Source organism: Physcomitrium patens, chromosome 5, assembly GCF_059467195.1.
Source record: "Physcomitrium patens ecotype Gransden chromosome 5, ASM5946719v1, whole genome shotgun sequence".
Taxonomy (NCBI): domain Eukaryota; kingdom Viridiplantae; phylum Streptophyta; class Bryopsida; order Funariales; family Funariaceae; genus Physcomitrium; species Physcomitrium patens.
The window spans coordinates 731,517-752,832 of record NC_143414.1 but is presented as its reverse complement, the minus strand read 5'-3'; the positions used below and the strand labels follow the sequence as shown (position 1 = coordinate 752,832).

The window sequence follows — 21,316 nt, the reverse complement described above, 5'->3', positions numbered from 1 at the left end:
AAACAACTCTTTTAAATTTTTTTCTTTAATCTTCTCCTTCAATTAGCAAAAAAAACTTTGAAATTGCTTAGGATGCATGGTTATGTGCTTTAAGATCTGATTCTAATTCTAATTTACAATTTCTCTACTTTAAGTATTAATTCTTAGTTTCTTAAGATAATTTTTATTACAAAATATTCTTAATTCTTTTCTAAAAAATCTTTTATTAATTTTTTTATAATTTAATTTATTTTATTTTATTTTATTTATGGCTATTTAAAGTAAATAGAATTATATTTTATAATGAAGAAATATTTATACTTATTAATTTTATTACTTCTTTAACTATTATCTATACTTTTAAAATAATATTTTATAATATTTTTAATTAAGTTATTTTATAATATAATCTTTTTTTTTTTTTATGTAATAATTGTGTTACAACATAAAACATTTTAAATATCTTATTGAACAAGAAAAGATTCATTATCATTAAGAAAGATTATATTTATACTATAGAAAATCTAAATATATTCTTAAATATTATCTAAAGAACCAACACAATCACAAAATAAAGAGTATGGCTATCAAAATAGACAATATGTCAAAAAATAAATTTGTCTAGCTACAATAGAAACAATATCGCTCAAATCTTGTATAGCTTTTGGTGAAGGTTTTAATTTCTTCTTTGAATCCTCTCCTTGTTTTACAATAGATGTTTATTTAAGATCTATATATTACAAAGCCTCTGCTTTATTAAATTTAAAAGCGTTAGTTTGTTTCTTTAATGAAGTATTTGTTAAAAGACCTACTATACTTTTAGTAAAGAAAATTAAACCTATACATTTAAAATTCATAGATATCTTATATATTTATTTATATTATTTTATAATTAAATCTTCAAAAAATTTAGATATAAAAATATTTTCAAATAAATTATAATAATTTTAATTATATTTTTTTGATTTTAATTTAAAAAGACGCCTTCTTAAAAATGTATATAGATTAATTTAGGATCAAAAAATTAGTTGTATATTTATATATAGAAAAATATTAAAAAAATCTTTTCATTTACTAAATCAACCTATCCTATTATGGAAAATAAAAGAGATCAAGATGAAAGTTAGGAATAGAGAGAGAGGAACAAGGTGGAAATAAGGGTCATGATTGTAATGATAGGTTTTAGAGATGATCCATTTTTCTAATGATGGTGACAATAGGATGATGATGGATAAATTTAATTAATAATCGGTCAGTTTATTATATAAATATTATATATATATATATATATAATTTAATTTAATTTTTTAATATTAATTATTAAATTTATATGAAATTTAATATTTAATATATATATAATATATAAAATAAATCTAAAAAATAGATTTTAAATTAAGCATAAAGTTTGAAAATTTTCATTATATCTTTTAGATTTTAGATTTTTTAATTATATTTAGTATTTAATATATAATTTTTTTTGTATAAATATTTTTATGTTTTTTGAACAATACTCTCATTTATTCCAAGAATATAGAAGAATTTTAACAAATTATTTATCTTTTATTACAAAATCTTAGAAATACAAGATTAAATATCAAATTAAAGAAATATGCATTTTATATAATTTTAATAGTATATTTTTTTAATATTTTATTTCAAATTATTATTTATATATATACATTAAAACATACTAATTATTACATTTTAGATAGATACAGTAAAATATAAGATATTTAGTATGTTTTAAAGTTTTAAAAATTATTAGATATTTACTAAGATTTTTTTATTTTATTTTTTAACTTCTCTAATTGATAAATAAAGATAAATTAGAGTAGAATTTAAGAATATAAGTGAAAAAAAACTATATAAATAAAATAAATTCTTTTTAATTATTAATTTATAATATCTATATTTTATAATATCTAAATTTATAAAAATATTATAATAGAAATTTATTTATTTATTTATTTATTTATTGTATCATTATTATAGATTAATTATCATAGTCTTATATATATATATATATATATTGACTCCTAATAAATTTATATTTATTTGAAAATTGATATTAATATCTGATATATACTTATGATATGATCATAGATTATTTAATTGCAAGACCATTGATTATTTCACATCAACACATATCTTGAATTTTTCTCATGCTTTTAAGAGCATTTTTTTGTCATAATTTTTATTCAAATTTATGTTTTATCATCTTTCCAAACTATTTATGACATATCTTGTCTAAAAACTTTTATTTTGTAATAAAATATATTTTTTTAAGATTATAAAAATTATAGATTTAAAGTATAAAATTACTTTTTGTCAAGATTTATTTACAATTGAATTTAATTTAATTTAAACATTTTAATACAAAAATATCGAATATTATTATATATTTATTAAAATAAACATTAATTTCTAAAAAATAATGTATATTTGATCTATAAACAATTTAGAACTTATATTAAATAGACTTAGTATCTTCAAATTTTAAAAAGTCAAAGAATTTATACAATTTTGGAATGTTTTTTTTAGACAAAAATTCTATGCCATCAATATTATAGAGATTTATAATTATGACTAATCTATAAACAATAAAAATTATACATTTCGATGAATTTCATTTCAAACCTATTAAATTTTAATTATTATATTTTTACTAATTAATGATATAATTTCTGTCCAAAATTAATTTTAAAAAATTTAAAAAGATAATAAATCAATTTTTAAGATGTACTATCAATTTTTATGACTTGAAAAGACTTCTTGCTAAAAAAAAATATATATATTTGACGATAATTAATTTTAATATTCTATTTAGAAGTGTTTAGTTTTTGCTAATTTAAGGAAAAATTTATAAAGCGATATTTTTGTTATTTTGATATAATTAATAATTCACTAAAAAATAGCTCATTTTTTTATAAAATAGTTATTAAATCTATCAATTATTGTAGAATAGAGTATAGATTATAATTTATAGAAAATATTATTTAAAATTTTTAGAATTTATTAACTTAAAAAAAAAACCTAAAATATAACTATTTCTTGTGAAATTTGTTTCTAAAGGAGATAATAATGATATTCATACAAATGCTTCTTTAAAAAATATAAGTTAGAAAAAAATAGTCATAGTCTAATTAGATAAATTATTATTTAAAAACATAAAAAAAAACTTTCTAAAAATAATAGATCTATAAATATATTATTTTCTATAAATTATTAATATTAGAATTGTGATTATTATTTTATCTAATTTTAAAATAAAATTAAAGATTTTACACTTTTTAAGAAGTATAATTTTTAAAAAATCTTGGATATAAATTAGTATCAAAAAGAAAAAGAATACTTAGAAAAAAGAGAGTTAAAAATAGAAAAAAAAGAATAAGATGAATGAAAAATATTGGTATGAAAAGGAATCAAAACAAGAAGAGAAGACTTGATATAAAAAGAGTTAACAGAAGAAGAAGAAGAAGAACCAATGAAAATAGGATTAGAAGGGAGAAGTTAGAAAGTTAGTGTGAATAGATAAAGTGGTTAGCTGCTGATGTATTATAAAAGACAGGGTGATTAAGTTGTCATAGGTAATTAAAATAATTAGAAATAAAGTTTTTTTACTAAGTTCAAATATTATTTTAAAAAACTTACTATATAATAGCTATAAATAGATAATTTTTATATTATAAATATCATAAGAAAAATCATAATAAAAAGATTTCAATGGAAGTTTTAATATATTACTTTATTATACCTTTTTGATCTATTAAAAAGTCATAAGTATTATAAAAAAAGATTCATGAAGAACTTTAGGATTCTCAACATAAAGAAAAAAGAGCTTTGAAGAGAAGACTAACATTAATAAGAAAAGATTCATTTATTGTGAACTAAGCTCTACTTCAAAATAAACAATATTGATGTCCTACTTCAGCTTTGACCAAGACATGTAAAAATATAAAAAAGAGATTGAAGGATAAAAGATGACCATAATAGGTTTAGAGTTTAATAGCTAAATTGATTAATCTCAACTTTAACAATGACTTTATCTCCAAAAACTTACATCAAGGCCACAACTATTGAAAGCCAAAGAATGATCTTTATTCAAGGTTGTTGTAAATATAAGGATAATTCCTATGTGAAAACATAGAAGAGATATCCTACAATTTTTAAGGTGAGAGAATCTAAATGTTTAATGATATCAAGTTTTTTTTTTTTTTTTTTTTTTTTTTTTCTTGGTGAGAGATTTAAAATATAATATATTAATTTGGTTAGATTTTAAGCTTAATGAATAAGTTTCTAAAAACTTTAAAGTTGTTATCATAACTTGATTTATTTCTCTCCAAAAAAATCTTTCTTCTTGGCAACTTTTTAAAAATTTGATTGTTACATGCAATTGCTTAAACAATAAATTATTTCAATTAGTCTGATTTTTATATTTTTAATAATAAATCTTTGATATTATCTTTTAATCCATTTCAAAATTGATTAATATAGGCTTTGTCATTCCAATCCACATCAAAAGCAAGGTTTAGAATTCAACAACATATATAGTAGCTTACTGTGCTTGTTATTGTAAAGATAGAAGTTTGGTCTCTACTACCTTTTTGGAATCATTTTTTCCAAATTTGGGTGTAAACACTTCTAAGAATGAATTTATATCATATACAAATTATGAATCTTTTTCCATAAAAGGTGCATATTAAAAGAGAGCACTTCTAGATAAGATTACGTTTATGAATTCAACTTAAGTAAATCTATTGAAATAACTTCTAAGAGCTTAGAATTTAATTTATAAAGACTAAACATATGCAAATTGATACAATTTAATTTAAAAAATAAACTTTGAAATAAAAAAATAGATACTATTATATTTTTATTAATATTAAAGAAAAATATTTTATAAAACATATGACTATTGCATCAAATTAAAAAGCTTTAATTTATAGAATATATATTCTAATATAAAAAAAATAGTTAAAAGAAAATATTTGATTGAAATAGAGACCTTGTAATTAAAATATTTTAAGCCACTACCATCAAATATAAATTTCATACTATTATCACATTTTATATCTTATATTAATTTTTTTATAATTTTTTAAAACTTCAAGTTCTAAGTTTCCAACTTAATTACTTTTAGATATGCAAGTCTCAATATATTTTATGAATAGAGGCTTTATGCTCTCAATGAAAATCCAATAAGCTTTAATATAAGTAATTAATAAAACAATCACGTGCATTTGGAGGTATTATTGCAAAGACTTAGTAATTAAAATTGATATAAAAAATCAAGGATTTTATATTTTTTTAACATTATTTTCTATCTATAATATCTAATAGTATTTGGCCTTTTTTAATTATCATCATGTAATCTTGGTATTGATTGAGAAATATAAAAGATCATTTTAAGATTTAATCCAAATATTAGTAAATTTCTTTCAATTTTTATTTTTTGGAGTAAAAATATTTAAGTAAGATGTAAAAGAAAAGAAATTAATTTTTCATATATACAACATTTAGTCTTTTTTCAAATAGAGATTTTAATAGAATCTTAAAAAAGTATAAATAATATTAAGGTGTATATGAAAAATATATTAATATATTATTAAAATTCCAACCATATGATTGTACAGTTGACCTTGAAAAAAGAACTCAATAACTATATAGACTAATTTACAACTTGCATTAAAATAAACTTGGTTCTTTAAATGATTACATTGATAAAACTTATAAATTTTCTTATCTTATGTTCAAAATCTCTTGAAAATAGGATAATCTTTTTTTAAAGATAATTAATATAGATTCTTACAAATGACTAAAGATAACCATGGCACAAAAAAATTATTGTCAAGAATTGTTATCTTTTTTATAATATTAGAACTCTTTTTATTAATTGAGTGAAATTAAGATTCATATCAAGATAGATCTATAAAAAATCTATACTTCCATATATATGAAATAAAAATATAAATATAAATAAAATTTTATTTGTAAATAAATAAAAGATATTTTGAATGTGATGTCATATCTTTTGGACTTAAAAATGTTCTAATTCTTTTCTAATATTTAATAAATAATATGTTATATAAATTTTTAGAAAAATTTGTTGTCTATTTTTTATATAATATTTTTATCTATTTTAAGAATATAAAGATATATATATATATATATATATATTTATTTATTTATTTATTTATTTTATACTAAAAATACTTTAAGATAAAGGATTATATACCAAAGTTAGAAAAATGTACTTTTTATATAAGATAAATAATATTTTTAGAGTACGATATTTCAAATGGTGGATTTTAAATAGATTTTAATAACATACAACTATTCTAGATGAAATAACTCTTAAAGTTGTATACAATTATTCTTATGTTTTTTAAGATTTTAAAATTATTATCAAATATTTTTTAAAGTTCTTATTATATTTATACAACTAACTTCTAATGAAAAATTAGAATATAAAAAAGACTTAAAAGAAATATTTTAAGGTTCAAAAAAATGTTAACATTAGCTTCATTTTATTTTATTTAAAGTGTTTAAATTATTTTTCTATAGAAACAAATACATAAAAATTTGCATTATAATTTTTTTACAATAAATAGATAAAATAGTAGACATCGTTTTATAATTTTTTATATAATAAAATTATCAAAATTTATAATTAATTATAATACTTATAAAAATATTTTCTATTTTTACACATTTATTCCAAAAATAGTATTACTAAGTAAAAGATAATTTTTAACTAATTTCAATTTATATCAATCATAAGAATCTTAAGTGTTTGATGTCAGCATAATTTGTATTTAGTATTACATATTGTTTTGGAAAATAATATGGCTTATTGATTTCTTGTCTAGATGTTCTTATCTTCTACCAAAAGAAAGGGATATTATGCATGATCAACCACAAACAATTCTTTTAGTTCTAAAACAACTACGTCTTTGAGCCATTAGGTCAAAAATTATAATTGATACTATTTTCTGATAAAGCTAATTCAAGTATATTAATAAATCATCTTATTTGTAATATTAAATTTAACTTTTATAATAATTCTAGTAGATTTTATTTTAAATTCAACTTATTTTATAATAAAAATTGGTTAAATATTCCTAAAGTCTAAACACAATAATGTGCATTTCATGTAGTACATAATGTTTTAATACTATAAGATTTTGAATACAACAAAACTTTAGAGCTTATTTTAAAAGTTTTCTTATGGCTTTAAATGTAGAATTTTAAAAAAATATTTGTTCAATCTGGTAACACTTTTTTTCAAGCATATACTTCACCTTATCAATCCTATAGACTTTTTTAATATCTACATATTTTAAAATAGATTTAGTCAATTATTTCAATAGAATTTAATACAAATCTTTTAATATCAAATTCTTAGAATTCTATATTGTAAAAAAAATAGAATATTTTTTATCATAAAAAAACCATTATAAGTACAGAAATAATTATTTTTTTTTAGATAATATTTATTGGTACTATAGAATTTTAAGTAATTATATTTGATCAATGAACCTAACTTGTGTCAAAGTCTTAGATTCCATTTTTCAACACATTATATTATTATTATTATTATTATTATTGCATTACAACTTTAAATTTAGAAAAAAATATAAATCAAGTATTAGAATAATATTTAAATTTATACTATCAATTATTAGTAATATAATTAGAATTTTTTTTACTATTAGCAAAATAATAATGTGATAAAATATTATATTCTTTCACTTACCATATTTTTTTGATCATGGTTATCATTCACCATTTAATATTTTTAGAAGTTTAGAAGTTAAGAATTTAACAACATAGTATTTAACATAGAAAATAATAAAAATTTATGCAAAAATAATAATAAAAAAAAAAAAAAAAAAAAAAAAAACTTCATCTAAAGTTCGTGATAAAGTATAGTTAATTTATAGTAAGACCAAGATTAAACAACCTTGTGACAACTTGGAATATTGAAGGCTTGATTTATTTGTCATTTAAAAATATATTAATCCAATTAAATATCAATAATAATTAATAAAGCTAATAAAGATATATTATATTCTATGTATCTCTTATCAAGTCTTATTTTATAATCATTACATTAAAAAAAACAAAAATTAGCACCATCTCTTATTGAAATAGATGGTAGTCAATAGTTTGAAAAAAAAGAAGTCTTAAATTTAAGGTGGTGCCAAAATAAATTAAAATATCTTGAATAGTAGAGTGAATAATATTATTAGTAAATTTATTATAAAAAGCTCATAGAAAGCATCTAAGATTCTTACAAATTTATTAGAAATTATTGCTATTTTTCATTACTAACATCTTTAATAAAAAAGACCTACTATTATTAAGAAGATAGTATAAATAAAGGAAGAAATAAGTTTAAGAATCAACTTGTAGAATTTTACTTGTAATATATGATGAAAATTTCTATAAGTTCTTAGAAATATAGGTTGTTTTAACCTTCATAATTTTTACATTAAAATTAAGATTTTCAAGATAGACATATTTTTTCTCAAATAGATAATAAGATACAACATATGTAATATAACAATTTTGGAAGAGACTCTTGATGCTTAGTGACATTATTAGAAGTATATATCATACTTAATGGTATACAAAATGAATTGTTTAAAGTTAGTTATAACATAAAGGTAGCCTCAACAATAATCAAATAATTAAGTAGTCTTTTTATACCAATATGAGACAATATTGATGTCTAAAAGGACCTATGAAGTACCTTTATGTAAAACATAAATCAAAGTGTGTTATCAACACCATTAGAATAATCTTAGACTTTCTCAATTTTACATTAAAAAATTATACAAAAAATAAAATAAATGATTTTTTAGTAAGATATTATATTTTTATTTTTATGTAAATAAAAAAATAAAATGAGATATTATTTTTAAATTTTTAAAATATTAATAGAATAAAATATAAATTAGAAATGAATCAATTTTAATTTAGCACATATGGCATAAAATAAATGATAGGAAATTCCTAAAAAACTCTTAGCAATGACATGAATGACTCTTGCTTCTTTTGGCTTTAGAAAACGTGAAGAACAATCTAACATAAATTTAAGAAATTTCTTGCTTATCAAGAAATTTAGAAATATAGATTAATTATTCTATAGTATCTTAAGAAAAAACAAAGAAAAGTATCATAACTTATCATGCATTCATGCTTATCAAAACTTGTCATGCATTCATGCTTATCAAAACTTGTCATGTATTCAGGCTTATCAAAGATTAAAAATATAATGATCTTTAATTCATATTCATTTAGAAAATTTAGAAACAAAAAATTAATCAAATTTTTATAATGCAATATGGTTTACAGCAAAAAAAACCATTTGATTTGAACTAAAAATTAATATGTATATTTTTTTCGTTGAAATAGATAATAGATAATTGACTAGTAAGAAACTTCAAAAAGAATTAATATAGCTTTAAAATTCTAAAAATATTTGGACTACAATATATAAACTAAATATACTAGATGCAAGCACATGCATGAAATAGACATGTACTCTTTCTTCTAAAGTCATGTCTAGTACAACAGAACCCGTCTTAATGCGTACTATCTAAATACATAACCTCCCTAAATGCAAACCAGCATCCTAGTCCCAACCTCAAGCACATACTTAGCGTGACCTTAACAGGAATTGATGTCTAGAATTACAATTTTGAAATGGCCTAAATTTTCATTAATCAGGTCAAGGGGTCACACCCTTTATGTTTCAATAAAAAGAATAATTCATTACTTGACCTATAGATTGCAGCTCTCTCACTCACTTCAGTATGCTCCTCAATCATTTCCAGTAACTTCATTCTTTTTATTGTTATTGTGCAATAAACGAAAATATGATTCAATGGACGGTTTACATATAAGATATATTTATTTTAAATAGAGAATAAGAAAGTAGTGCATTTGGCCTCAAGGATCTCTCACAATTTGTAAAATATTGTTCAAAAGCGTTGAAGTTTGAAAAACTGAAGAATTAATTCATAGAGAAGCCGGAAGAGCGTGCAATCGCTGAATCCGACCATATGTGTTCACACTGAGGAATCTTCTCAGCTTCCCTGGACCACAGAAACGTGTTCACACCAGGGAAACATTCCACATGTGGTTGTGACTCCTCTACAAGAACCTCTCGCTTCAGCGTTTTTCACTGCTTCCTTCTGGACTCTGTCTCCGGTGTTGTTTGTTTTGTAAAATAGCTTTCATCGAGGGTTCAGGAATTTTCTGTCTGATTGGTACAATAGAGTATCAAGTGTTTGGGTTCCCAAGGAAGAGTCAATCGTGTATCGTTGCGGATTCCAGTGGCCATGAGCAGGCGAGTGCACAGCATGAAGGAGAGGGTGCGACGGCTGAGAACACCGCAGACCTGACGTCGTTCGTGCGAAGCCTGTCGCTGCAAATGCGAAACCCGATTTCAGACCATGTCGGATGCTATTATTAACGAGACCGAATCACGCATCGAAGAGTTGAGGAGGGGCATCTGTGAGCTTGTGAGGGAGATTGGCCGTGTTTTCGCTGTCTCCACTTCTTCATCCAACATTTCCCACCGAGAACTCCGAGTAGATTCCGTGTAGAAACTGAGGCATCTAACGATAGTCAGGAACAGAACATCTGTGTTGAAATTCTCGCCATGATCTTTCCCTATGCTCGAAGACTTTGCTCATGACATCATCGGCATCTGGAGTGGTACTTCCCAATGAGGTGCATATCAATCTGAACCATGTGTTTTTCTTTGCGTCCTTTTCTCTTCATTGTCATCCATCGGAAATGAGAGTTTTTAGATGGTGTTGCCCCTTTGCCAACTTCATAGGAATTCAGATCAAGCTGCCTTGCTCTGCATTCAAATCATCTGTATAAAGTGGTTGTGAAGGGAATCGAAGACATCACAGAGATCATGGTAAACTCTGAGAATTTTATCACAGATGATATGTCATGAAGAAATTAGTTAATGGACTTTCACATCTTCTGTGTTTGGAGAAGCATGATTTCATCATTGCGACAGTTAGATGTGTATATCATTCTATGTACTCTAAGAACTGTGTTTTGCAGATTTAAATTGTTAGCATACTGCCGCCTAACTTGAAATTAAAGACAATACAAAAGGTTGGGGTGGATATTTTGGACTGTTCTTGTTCATAAAGGGTGGTACCTTCATCTAATGTTCTTCAAGCACATGTCCACTTCATGTTCTCAAGTCTTATCATTGGATTGAGCACCTTGGTCTTTCAAATATTCTATTATGATATGTTGATATATAATTGGTCTTTCAAGTATTTTCTCATTAATATGAAAACATATTATTACAAAATATTTTTGCATATTATTGTAGTATACTTGATAAATCAAAGTGCTCACTGTAATGATAAAGCTTGAGAACATGAAGTCTACTTGACTTCTACTTTGTGACTTCTACTTAACTGAGCCATCTACTTTGCTACTTCTACTGAACTGAGCAAGGATGGAGATGGATATTCTTTTGTATGTTGAAAAGTAAGAAGAGCACACTGACCATGTAGGAGACCACTACATTCGTGAGGTTAATTGATTAAGAATGCAATGGTTTAGTTGTCTAAAGTAGTAAGACGATTAAAACCCTCTCTTCCTGCTTTTATGGATGCAGTACTGTCATGTACCCTCCAACTTTAGTTTATCAAAAAAACATTGTCTACTTCTTTAAGTTCATGTGTCAATTCATGTGACCATGCTTGCCTCACAGAAAGCCACTGAAAAAACTGTTATGTCTGTTACGACTGGAGATTATAATGCACCACTACGCAGTTATTATAATGAGATTGAGCTTTCATGTGGAAGTAGTATTTCTCATGATATTAGCAACTCACACGGAAGTTAGTTTTGATAGGTTGCGAGCTGTGTCCATGAGACCGTAAAAGCCCATGAACCGCTTAGTCTATTGATGCGCGGTTCTGTTGGCGTGGGACTGGATGTGAAGTTTTCTTCATTTTCTGTTTCTTACTTGTGCGGTTGTAATCTCATTTAGAAATGTATCTGGGGATTACTTATCATCAAAATACTGGAATATTTTGTTGAGCACACATGTGAAATCTGTAAGTAAGAACTGAGTTATTACGATTGAGACGCATTGAAGCTCTAGTTCATGAGCCTATTCAAATGACATATTCCCTCAAGATGTCATAACGTTTACCTCTACCCACTCAAAGTTCACAACGCGTTTCCCACCCTTTCAGTGACAGATTTTGTTCACAAGAATCTTAAGTAGTAATTTGAAAGAGTACTTCATGCTCTGTGAACCTGGCTGAAGGAAGTAAGATCGCAACGTTTCCCACCTCCAACACGGACGTGCGGATCGCGCTCACCTATAGCAACGATTCCTTCGATTAACAGCTACGATTAGAATTTTGGAGAAAGAAAAGTTTATGATTTCAATTGAAGGGCATTTGCGACTGCATGGAAACTCAAAGCTGAAGTGAGAACACAAAGAGACAAAGTTTGTGCATGGAACTGCAGTGTCAGTTCGGCGATTGCATCAGAAAGAAGATTACCATGCTAAGAAATGAAAGAGTCCCCTGGAAAGCTTGACGGCATCTCAACAATTCTACTTTCTATCTGAAACATTGCTTCGTGCGTATATTCCCACTGTCTCAAGTTTTATCTACAGACCCCACACTTATGAAAAAAGACTGACCAAACTCATCTTGAAAGAATATGATTCAGTGCAAACCTTGTCGTGCACTAAAATCAAAACTCGCTTACCTGTCATCACGTCCTCCACCGAAGATTGAAGCACAAACGAATTGGTCAGGAGACGTCTGCTTCCAGAAAGGACACGGAGTGACACCACACTTTTCAGTTCTCGGTGACAACAGTTCCGAAATCTCGGAAGTAAAGGGGATTAGTCAACGCGCCATTTTCCGCCAACGCTGAGTCGCTAGTTTGAAATCTATATGAGCATGGAAGCCATCGCAACGACAAACATCCAACAGTCGTGACGAGGCCGAAGGTGGAGGCAAACCCAGCCTTCCAAAAAGAGACGGTTTGTACGAGCAGGGGGCTGGCTCGTAGGCCGGTGGGTCTATAGATCCACGGTCACGGAAAATCGGGCATGCACTGACCTACGGTCAGCCGCTGCAGGGCTAGGACCCAGAGCACGCGATTATAGGAGTAAGCGCCTGTAAAGCCCAACTTTGGCTCATTTGAGATGGGGACCCTCTGCTTTCTTCGTTCACAAGTTGCAATTACGATGATTGGATCTTTTTGAGCATCCAACAAAGGCTTAGATCATTGTTTCTAAAATTTACTGTCTCTCAGCAGCATTGATGAAATTCTTCCTACTTGTTCTGAGGAGATCGTGATGGCAGTTCTTAGCCAAAAAATAAAGTAAAGGAAAAGGTGAGATCAAGAAAGGTGGTAGTAGATTTTTAATGGAATAGATGTGAAAGTGGTTTGCATGTTTTGAGTTCGTTCCATGTAATCAAACGGCTTAGAACGTTGTTTGAAGTTTTTTCCACAGTGATTGGGAGTTAAATTAGGAAAATAAGTTAATCCTTTCTATACTTATAAATACCTTAATGGATATGCAAGTGTGTGTAGAAACATGTCAAAATCGTTTGTGTTTTTATTTATGTGATTGAAAAGTCACTTCAAATGTATCATATGTACCAAATCCCAAAATCCACAAGTATCTTGGTCTTGTTGAAAAACCTCACCCGAAAATGACATAGACATCAAATATATTCACAAGTTTTTAGCACACTTTTATTTTATTTTATTTTAGTCATTGTACGTTAACCATAGTTACTGTCCTTCAGTTTTTGATGGGAAAAGACAATAAAACAAACTTGTGCATGAGAGTTATCACATATGTATATATATATATTTTTATTTCCTACTTATAAGTATCATTTTAAAAAAATTTGAAGTTCTCAAGGTAGTATAATTAACATTGATCATTTTAAAGATTTTTGGGCTTGTGAGATTTGAAATCAGCACATTCTAAATCAATATTGGTTAGTTTTTATATTCCATTAGGTGATCATTTACAAGTGATTATTTTATATTAACACACACACACACACACACACATATATATATATATATATATATAGATACATTTTTGCAGAAAATATGATTATTTTTTCAGGGGATTTTTTGAATATGATATTAAGTACAATAAAAAGATATAGAGGAATACTTTAAAACTTATTCCCATGGCAGGAGCAAACATTTCAGAAGTGGCAATGTACTTTACTTTGAAGCTTAGAATCCATTGATTTCATCGAAATAATCTTGCCATTCTCCGAGACCTCCCACTTTTTGAGGTGTCAATACGTGCTGGACGTCGAAAACCTTCACCACCTGCCATGCTCTACGATGGTTTGGTTCAGATAATGTGAAATCTGGAAAACTACCCTCAGATCTTCATTTTCGAAATGTGTTTCACTACAGGTATCTATTGAGTCATTCACGAAGCGCTTATTTTATATTTTCGAACGTCTTCAAGGTGTATTTGCAGCACGCGGCTAGTTGAAGCTCCGTTGATGTGTTCAATTGGTACTTGGGCACCTTTGATCGTCGCCAGACTAGGAAAATCTTGCGATTCGCAACGTTAATGACTTGCAACTCATTGAAGTACCCCTGTGATGTACTGCCTTGTAACCATTTAGTAAAGTAATTTGCGCTTGATGTAGGCATTTGTGTAAGTTTGAAGATCCTTAAGCGACGAGCTCAGAAAAGTGGATTTTGAACAGCACCAAGTTTTGCAGTATAGGTCTTTGAGACTGAATAGGAATCTTTTGGTCGTCTAATTAGTTGGAATAGCTTTAGTGTTTTCAATTTGAAGTACTGGAGAGCATGTATTGATTGTCTCCTTTGCAGTCGCGATAATGTCATGACATATATTCTCTCAGTAGTATCTAACCAGATGATCAATGCCAAGAAGAGACGTCAAATAGTTTATATTCTTTACTGAACGCATTCTTCCATTCTAGGGTTTCAAGAACATGTTGGACAATAACGTACTGTCCTTGCGCAGATGATTATTGAGCTCCTTCATCAGCCTCAAAAATAATGTGAGTGGCGCCTTCAGCTCAAGAAGCGCTTGATTCAGCCGTAGTACCTGAGGGGAGAGGCAACATGATTCACAATTGGAATTGCTGTTAAAAGAGATTTGCACTTGTGGCACGACGACGTCATATTCCTAGCAATCAGGTGCATGCAATCATCATTTGTCGCTACTTTCCAGTTATGCATGTCATGAAGAGAGCCAGAATGACTAATTTTTAACATGAATTGCCGAAGTGGATCAAGTATTTTTAAACACTTTTTAAACGTTTGATGCGTTCCTCAGTTCAATCAGCTCTTGTCATAACACGATGAAATTGCATGCACGGAACTGAGAGTTCTTTTCACTGTCTGATTATTTAAAACCTGATATTTATGGTCGCAAGGATATTCTGATATCACTTAGAAAAGCCTGGAGGTCTCCAACATGTCAACTTGATGTTAGAAGATGGTGTGCATTGTGGTACTTGTTGATAGCTCACTGTCGTTGATCTCAATTTATGGATAGGTATTAAGATTTTAGTCTGGAAAGCTCTGTGGTCCACAAACGAGGTACAATGCTTCAGATACCAAGCAGAACCACCTACGGACTGCCGTTTATGTCAAGGTTCGGTTGTGTCAGTCCAATTGATTTGCTGAATGCTCCGAGAATTTGTTGGGTGCTTGTTCGATTGGTAGTTAAAATCGGTTGGTATCCTCAACATGATCTTGTTCGAGTTGAGTGCTTTGAGTGTGAGGGGATCCCAGGCAAGCGCGGAAACTACTGCGTGTGCTAGCTGAATAGGTGACAGTAGCATGGTCTGATGGCAAACAACTGGACAAGTGAAAATTAGTTCCCTGGTGGTACAGCATAATATCGAGATTAAAGTTTCCTGCGAGCACTTCAGTGCCCAATGCAGCTTTCTTATCCAGTTCCACAAGTGCTCAAGTCGCACATGATGTGTCAGCTCCCTTTGTTCCAAATTGTGGTACATTAGGCTGATCAAAAGTTTCGACAGATTGAATTGTAACATGTGTATCGGTTAAGAATTTCTAAACAGGAATGTTTATCTCTTCGTAAAGGGGCACCTCCAGTTCTCCGGCTATTCTTTAGTCCTATTGCAGAATACCATTTCAACCAATTTTGCAAAGCAACTGGGTGCAAAGAATAACTCGTTCTTTGATTCAGGCTCTTACACCTTAAATGATCGGCAGAGCTAGAGTCAGACTCCCAATTCCGGTAGGTCGATCAGAATATCACTTCTAAAACCTTTCAAGTGTTCGAGGCTGACTGTAAAGAATCAATGTCTAAGCTATTAGGAAGTTCTTATCAAGACCCTTTTGTCTTTCGAGTTCACGGTAGTATCTATGTGCACCTCATCGTGTTCTTTGACGTTACCCATGATGTGGGCATACCAACATGCTGATCACTTTTGGTCTAGAGACGTGCCAGCATAACAGTGTGCTTTAGCTAAAGAACTTCTAGCTAAAGCATCGACTTGCGTCCTCAACAATATAATAATCTATTTTTTTCAGAGATTCAGTCCATCGGGAAAAAAATATTCCGAAAATGGTTGAGAATTGTTAAGATGTATACCCCCTCTCCCCTCCTCTCTCTCTCCCTCCCTCCCTACCTCCCTCAGAAAAGTCCTTCCCTTTTCTTTCGATGCGATGGGAGTGCCCAACTGCCACCCCTGTAAGAGAGGAAAAATTGTTATCGTATTATCCCATAAAAAGTTATTACTGTACTTATGTCTGTGGAGCAGCATCCTTGTGGGTGTTTGCAGCTCTCCATGATTTTGGAGGTCAAGAGGGTTCGCATGTGGCTTGAAACTTCCTGCCTCTTTCAGAAACACGATGGATTTATAGGATATACGCCAGAGGATAAATCAGTCGCGCGTGGTCTAGTTTGTTTCTAGGTTGGACGCCAGGGTCCTGCATTTGGTCCTTTCCTTGGCAACCAAGTTCTTAGAAGCGTGTCACAACTCGACAGTATTAGCGTCTCAGGCTACAGGACTCCCGACCACCGCGTGTTCTTGCCGTTTACAGTTATCTGTCTCCCCTTGGTCTGCATGTGGAGAGGTTTCTTATTTTGATCGCGGTTAAGGCCCCAGACACCCTACTGGACACATGTTGTCCAAGCACAAATTGTCGGTAGAGGATTCCACAACCCGCGACATCGAGGAAGGCGAGGGGGTATCGGTGCCTGGGATGGACTCGTGGTTGCTTGTAACCCTAGCAAGACGTAGTTCTGTCGATGAGGTCTTCATGTACTGTGGGGAGCTGCCTTTAAGTAGGTCAGTCCAGAAGACAGACGCGGTATGCGACACGGCCATCTGCTAGTTTTGGCATAAAATAACTTCTACACGTGTGCAGCTTGTGCCCGTTGCGCATATACTAGTAGAACATTGGCGCCTCGCCATTCCGTCACAACTGCAGGGACGTTAATTTGCAAAGGAAGGTGTGTAGCCCGCGTGTAGCTGCCAACTCTTTTCGAGTTCGTCCTTGTGAAAGATGTATTTAGAACTGGCGGATCACAGCCCCGGTTATTGCGTGGATACTAGGAGAATATAGTCTTCGTGCTGGTTCTCGGAGAATTCGAAGCTCAGGTTTGAAAATAATCTCTTCTGGCTATTCTGTTGAGCACGTTCGTGCTGGATCTCCACGAGTAGGAAAGGATTACGACCTTGTTAAATCAGCCACCGATTCTTGGTATATCATTGAGTTCGATTTTCTGTGCGTATGAAAATGCGGGTTGCAGCTCCTTCTTTTAGAACTAGATAGTACTGCCCTCGATAAGATTTCTGCTCAATGGTTTCAGGTTAATGATGATTGCTCAAATGCATTCAAATGACAGTGTGTTCGTAGTTTCTGAGGCAGTGAGGTATACAGGAATCGACTCTCGTTTAGAAGGTCTTCGTATTTTAGAGTATATGTTCTACCAAGTTCAGTAGGTCGCACGATTCTTCAATTAGAATTAGAAGTTTTTTAGCTAGAATTGATACACTGCAGGCTTAGGTATGGTTTGCGCTGGCATGTTGACCATCTTCATTGCGGCAAAGGTTTTGGTATATGCTTTCTTCGTTGAGGAACTTCATGTTGTTGTGATTTGTTGTGCTCAATCGCAGATTCGTCTTAAACCAAAATTGGCTGTTTTTGAGCTCCTCAGTTCTGAAGATGCTGACATGTATACGTCTCAACGGAACTAAGTAATGTGCAACTTACGGTTCAGCCTCTTTCACTGCAGACTGGAGGCCAATAAAGTGGTTTTTAGTGAACCCAAGTCCCTTGTTCGCACATATTGTCAGGAGGCACGGGAAGCAGACAAAGTTCCGCCAACAGTGAGCATCAATTGGAAAGAGAATACGGATCCAGATTTTCATACCTCATACATGGCTCATAATCCGCGAAAACTTGACATGTGGAACTCCTATCAAGTTACAGGTTCTGCAAAGTCCGAGGAATTTGATAAATGTAACGGCATGCCTCGTACCTTATCAGCAGGTCTGCAAGCAGCATGGGAGCAGCTGGAACGCACTGGACTTCATGATCCATTATCTGTAGTCCATTATGAACGTTTGGACGCGATTGGGACAGGTACTGCCTCACGACATGACAGTGGACAAGTTGGAGAGATTCAGTCTGGTTACAACGGAATTTACTTTGATGAAATTCCTGAAGCTTTGCCTTCACATCACAGCGATTTTACATCAATTAATAGAAATCCCAGTGTTACAGCATCTCAGCTTAATGGTGCATCCCCGGATTTGGATACTGAAATGAACTCGGAACCTGAAAAGAAAAGGGGTAGACGCAAGTTTCCTGAAGGTTGGGTCGCATCCAAGAACCTCATATCAGAACGGAAGAGGAGAGAAAAACTTCAAAAGAGTCTTCTAGACTTAAGGGCCTTGGTGCCGAAGATTACCAAGGTGATATTCACTATTCGACTTGATTGCAAAAGACATGAATACTGACACTTTGAAGTCAATTTGTATCCAGTTGTTAGGGGTTTGGCTACCAATGGTTGCTTCTCAAACCCGCTCTTGGTGCCCATGAAGTAATTCAGGTGCAACATGATTCGCAAATAGAATCCCTTGAGACAAGTGATTGCTAGTTTAATCATTCTTGTGTGTCAGCGCTAAAACACAATTCAATTCGTGACGCAGGGTGCTTACGTCGTTTAGCCAGTCCGATCAGCACGTACTTCCTAGTGACCACGATCTTTGTTTGAGAGATAATGAACTCTCAATCTTTGTTTTCCTGCTCAATAATACAGGTTAAGAATTTCGCTAGGATGGTGTGCGAGTAAAAATGTTGTATGCTGATGGTGGTTTGTTGCAGATGGACAAAGTATCGATACTTTCAGACGCAATTGAACACGTACAAGATCTCAAGCAGAAGGTAGAGATGCTAGAGAATTTGAGCACCACTGTTGAGGACGGATCCATCGACCAGGCAACTGCAGAATGCTCCAAGAGTTCTGGCAGCAACTTGGAAGTCAGTGAAGCTGATGATGAAGGACACAACCAATATCATGCATCAGAAGACGCATCTTGTTCAGCACGTTGTGATTATCAATCGAATAGTTCAAGCCAAGATTGGGCTATGCACCAAGTGAGCCACACGTTCCTGGTGAGTATGAGAGTACATAGAATTGGAGCATAAGATAGGAACTTAGGCTGAAATTTATGAAGCCAGATAGTTCGAGAGCGTGGCGATGTGTGGAGACATGAGAGTCTTATCGCATGAGTTTTATGCCTTTTCTATTCAACGTTGACGCAACAACCGACCTGCAAACCCTTGTAGTCATGCTCAGAAGGTAATATCAAGCACAAGCAAGTCTCCGGGCCAACCCGTCTTTCTTGAACAAAGAAGTATCACGTGCAATTATCAGGGATAAATGCCCCTGCATGTTACTGCGCATATTTCTGGTGTTTGGTTGAAACCATAATGAAGGAGAGAGTTCTTCTCATGAGCAAAAGAGGCCTCACCTTGTACTCATTCCCTATGTCCTCATTTACTCGGATGGGTATTTTTGCAGGCCCAGTTGGATGTCACTAAACTGGAACACGGGTTATACAAGCTGAACTTCACCTGCAAGCAACAGCCAGGTGTCCTTGTGCAACTCAGTCAAGCCATTGAGGCATTTGTAATTGAAATTGTGCACACCAACATTGTGGTTATCACACCCACAAAGGTTACCTGCTCCTTTGTCGTCAAGGTAAAGCTCCCTTATCACCTCACATTGATAGAGATTCAAGAGTTCAAATAAGTTTAAAATGCCTTGTGTGGTGTCAAATATTCCATTCCTTTGTACACAATTTGAATACTGGTAAATTTATTTGGTTAACATTTTAAATGGGACAGTGACGTTAAATCTGTTATGATTGTCATGTGCATGGTGGATGCTGAGCAGATGAGCAGCTGGAACGTTATGGCAGTGACTGATGTAGAGGCTGATATAAAACAATTGTTGGGACAATCTGGATTACTGTTTTCATAGTGCTGTGAAGGACACCATTGAAGCCAGGTATTCAATCTCAAGTGATAGGACCTGAGGCTGTTGTTTAGTGATGAAGATGAAACTAGTTCCAAGTAGATTGGTTATGGTACTGATTATAATCAATTGCAAACCTTCAGTGTAGTTTAGCCAACACTGCAATTTTTATTCTTGACTAGAATATCAATGTACAAAGTTGCATGCTTTTAGATAGTCGCTTCAGAAAAATAATGCATGAGTATGCTTGGTCACTAATGTTGTGGTAGGTTGAACATGGTTAAGCACAAAGATTCAGGAGCATAACTGAACCTGCAGTTTTGGAAAATGTTGTTCAATGGGAGCTTTATAACTAGGTTCAGGCTACAAGCACACCTGAAAGTGCTACATACACACTCAAAAAAATAGATGCTTCTAATTGGTTGGTTTGCTAAAATGATCAGCAATTGCAAAAAGATTAGGGGGACATGATTGAAACTTTCATCAAGATTGGGGGACAAGAGTTAGGAATAGGGATGGCAATTGGGAATGGTGCCAAGATTGGAAAGTGGGATTGGGAAGTGGAGGAGGAGATTTAGGACTTGTGCTAGAATTAAAAAGAGGTCACAGAGCAGCCAATTAGTGGCCTTGGGTGTGCGATTTGCAATTTGGGATGTGCTTGTAGCATGAGTCTTATAATTAATACTTATTGAAAACTTCAAGCATAAGTCTACAATAGAGATGTATTATATTTGATGGCTAAAAAATTTATGATTTAAAAAAAAAATACACTAAAGATAA

The 21,316-nt window shown here is 30.8% G+C and overlaps 1 protein-coding gene across 5 annotated transcripts; it reads left to right on the top strand.

Moving 5' to 3' along the window:
• The first annotated feature begins 17,076 nt into the window (after positions 1 to 17,076).
• On the top strand, positions 17,077 to 20,847 carry LOC112282123 (transcription factor EAT1). Of its 5 annotated transcripts, XM_024519365.3 has the most exons (6): positions 17,371 to 17,648; positions 18,168 to 18,968; positions 19,381 to 19,671; positions 20,081 to 20,260; positions 20,456 to 20,569; positions 20,806 to 20,847. In XM_024519365.3, exons 2-5 carry the CDS (start codon positions 18,252 to 18,254, stop codon positions 20,540 to 20,542), a joined length of 1,275 nt encoding a protein of 424 aa, XP_024375133.1. In that variant the 5' UTR covers positions 17,371 to 17,648; positions 18,168 to 18,251; the 3' UTR covers positions 20,543 to 20,569; positions 20,806 to 20,847. The 5 variants fall into 5 exon arrangements, with proteins under 5 accessions (XP_024375134.1, XP_024375133.1, XP_024375131.1 ...); XM_024519366.3 differs by lacking the exon at positions 20,806 to 20,847 and having other exon boundaries at positions 17,077 to 17,648; positions 19,381 to 19,653; positions 20,456 to 20,748; XM_024519363.3 differs by lacking the exon at positions 20,806 to 20,847 and having other exon boundaries at positions 20,456 to 20,748.
• The last annotated feature ends 469 nt before the right edge of the window (positions 20,848 to 21,316 follow it).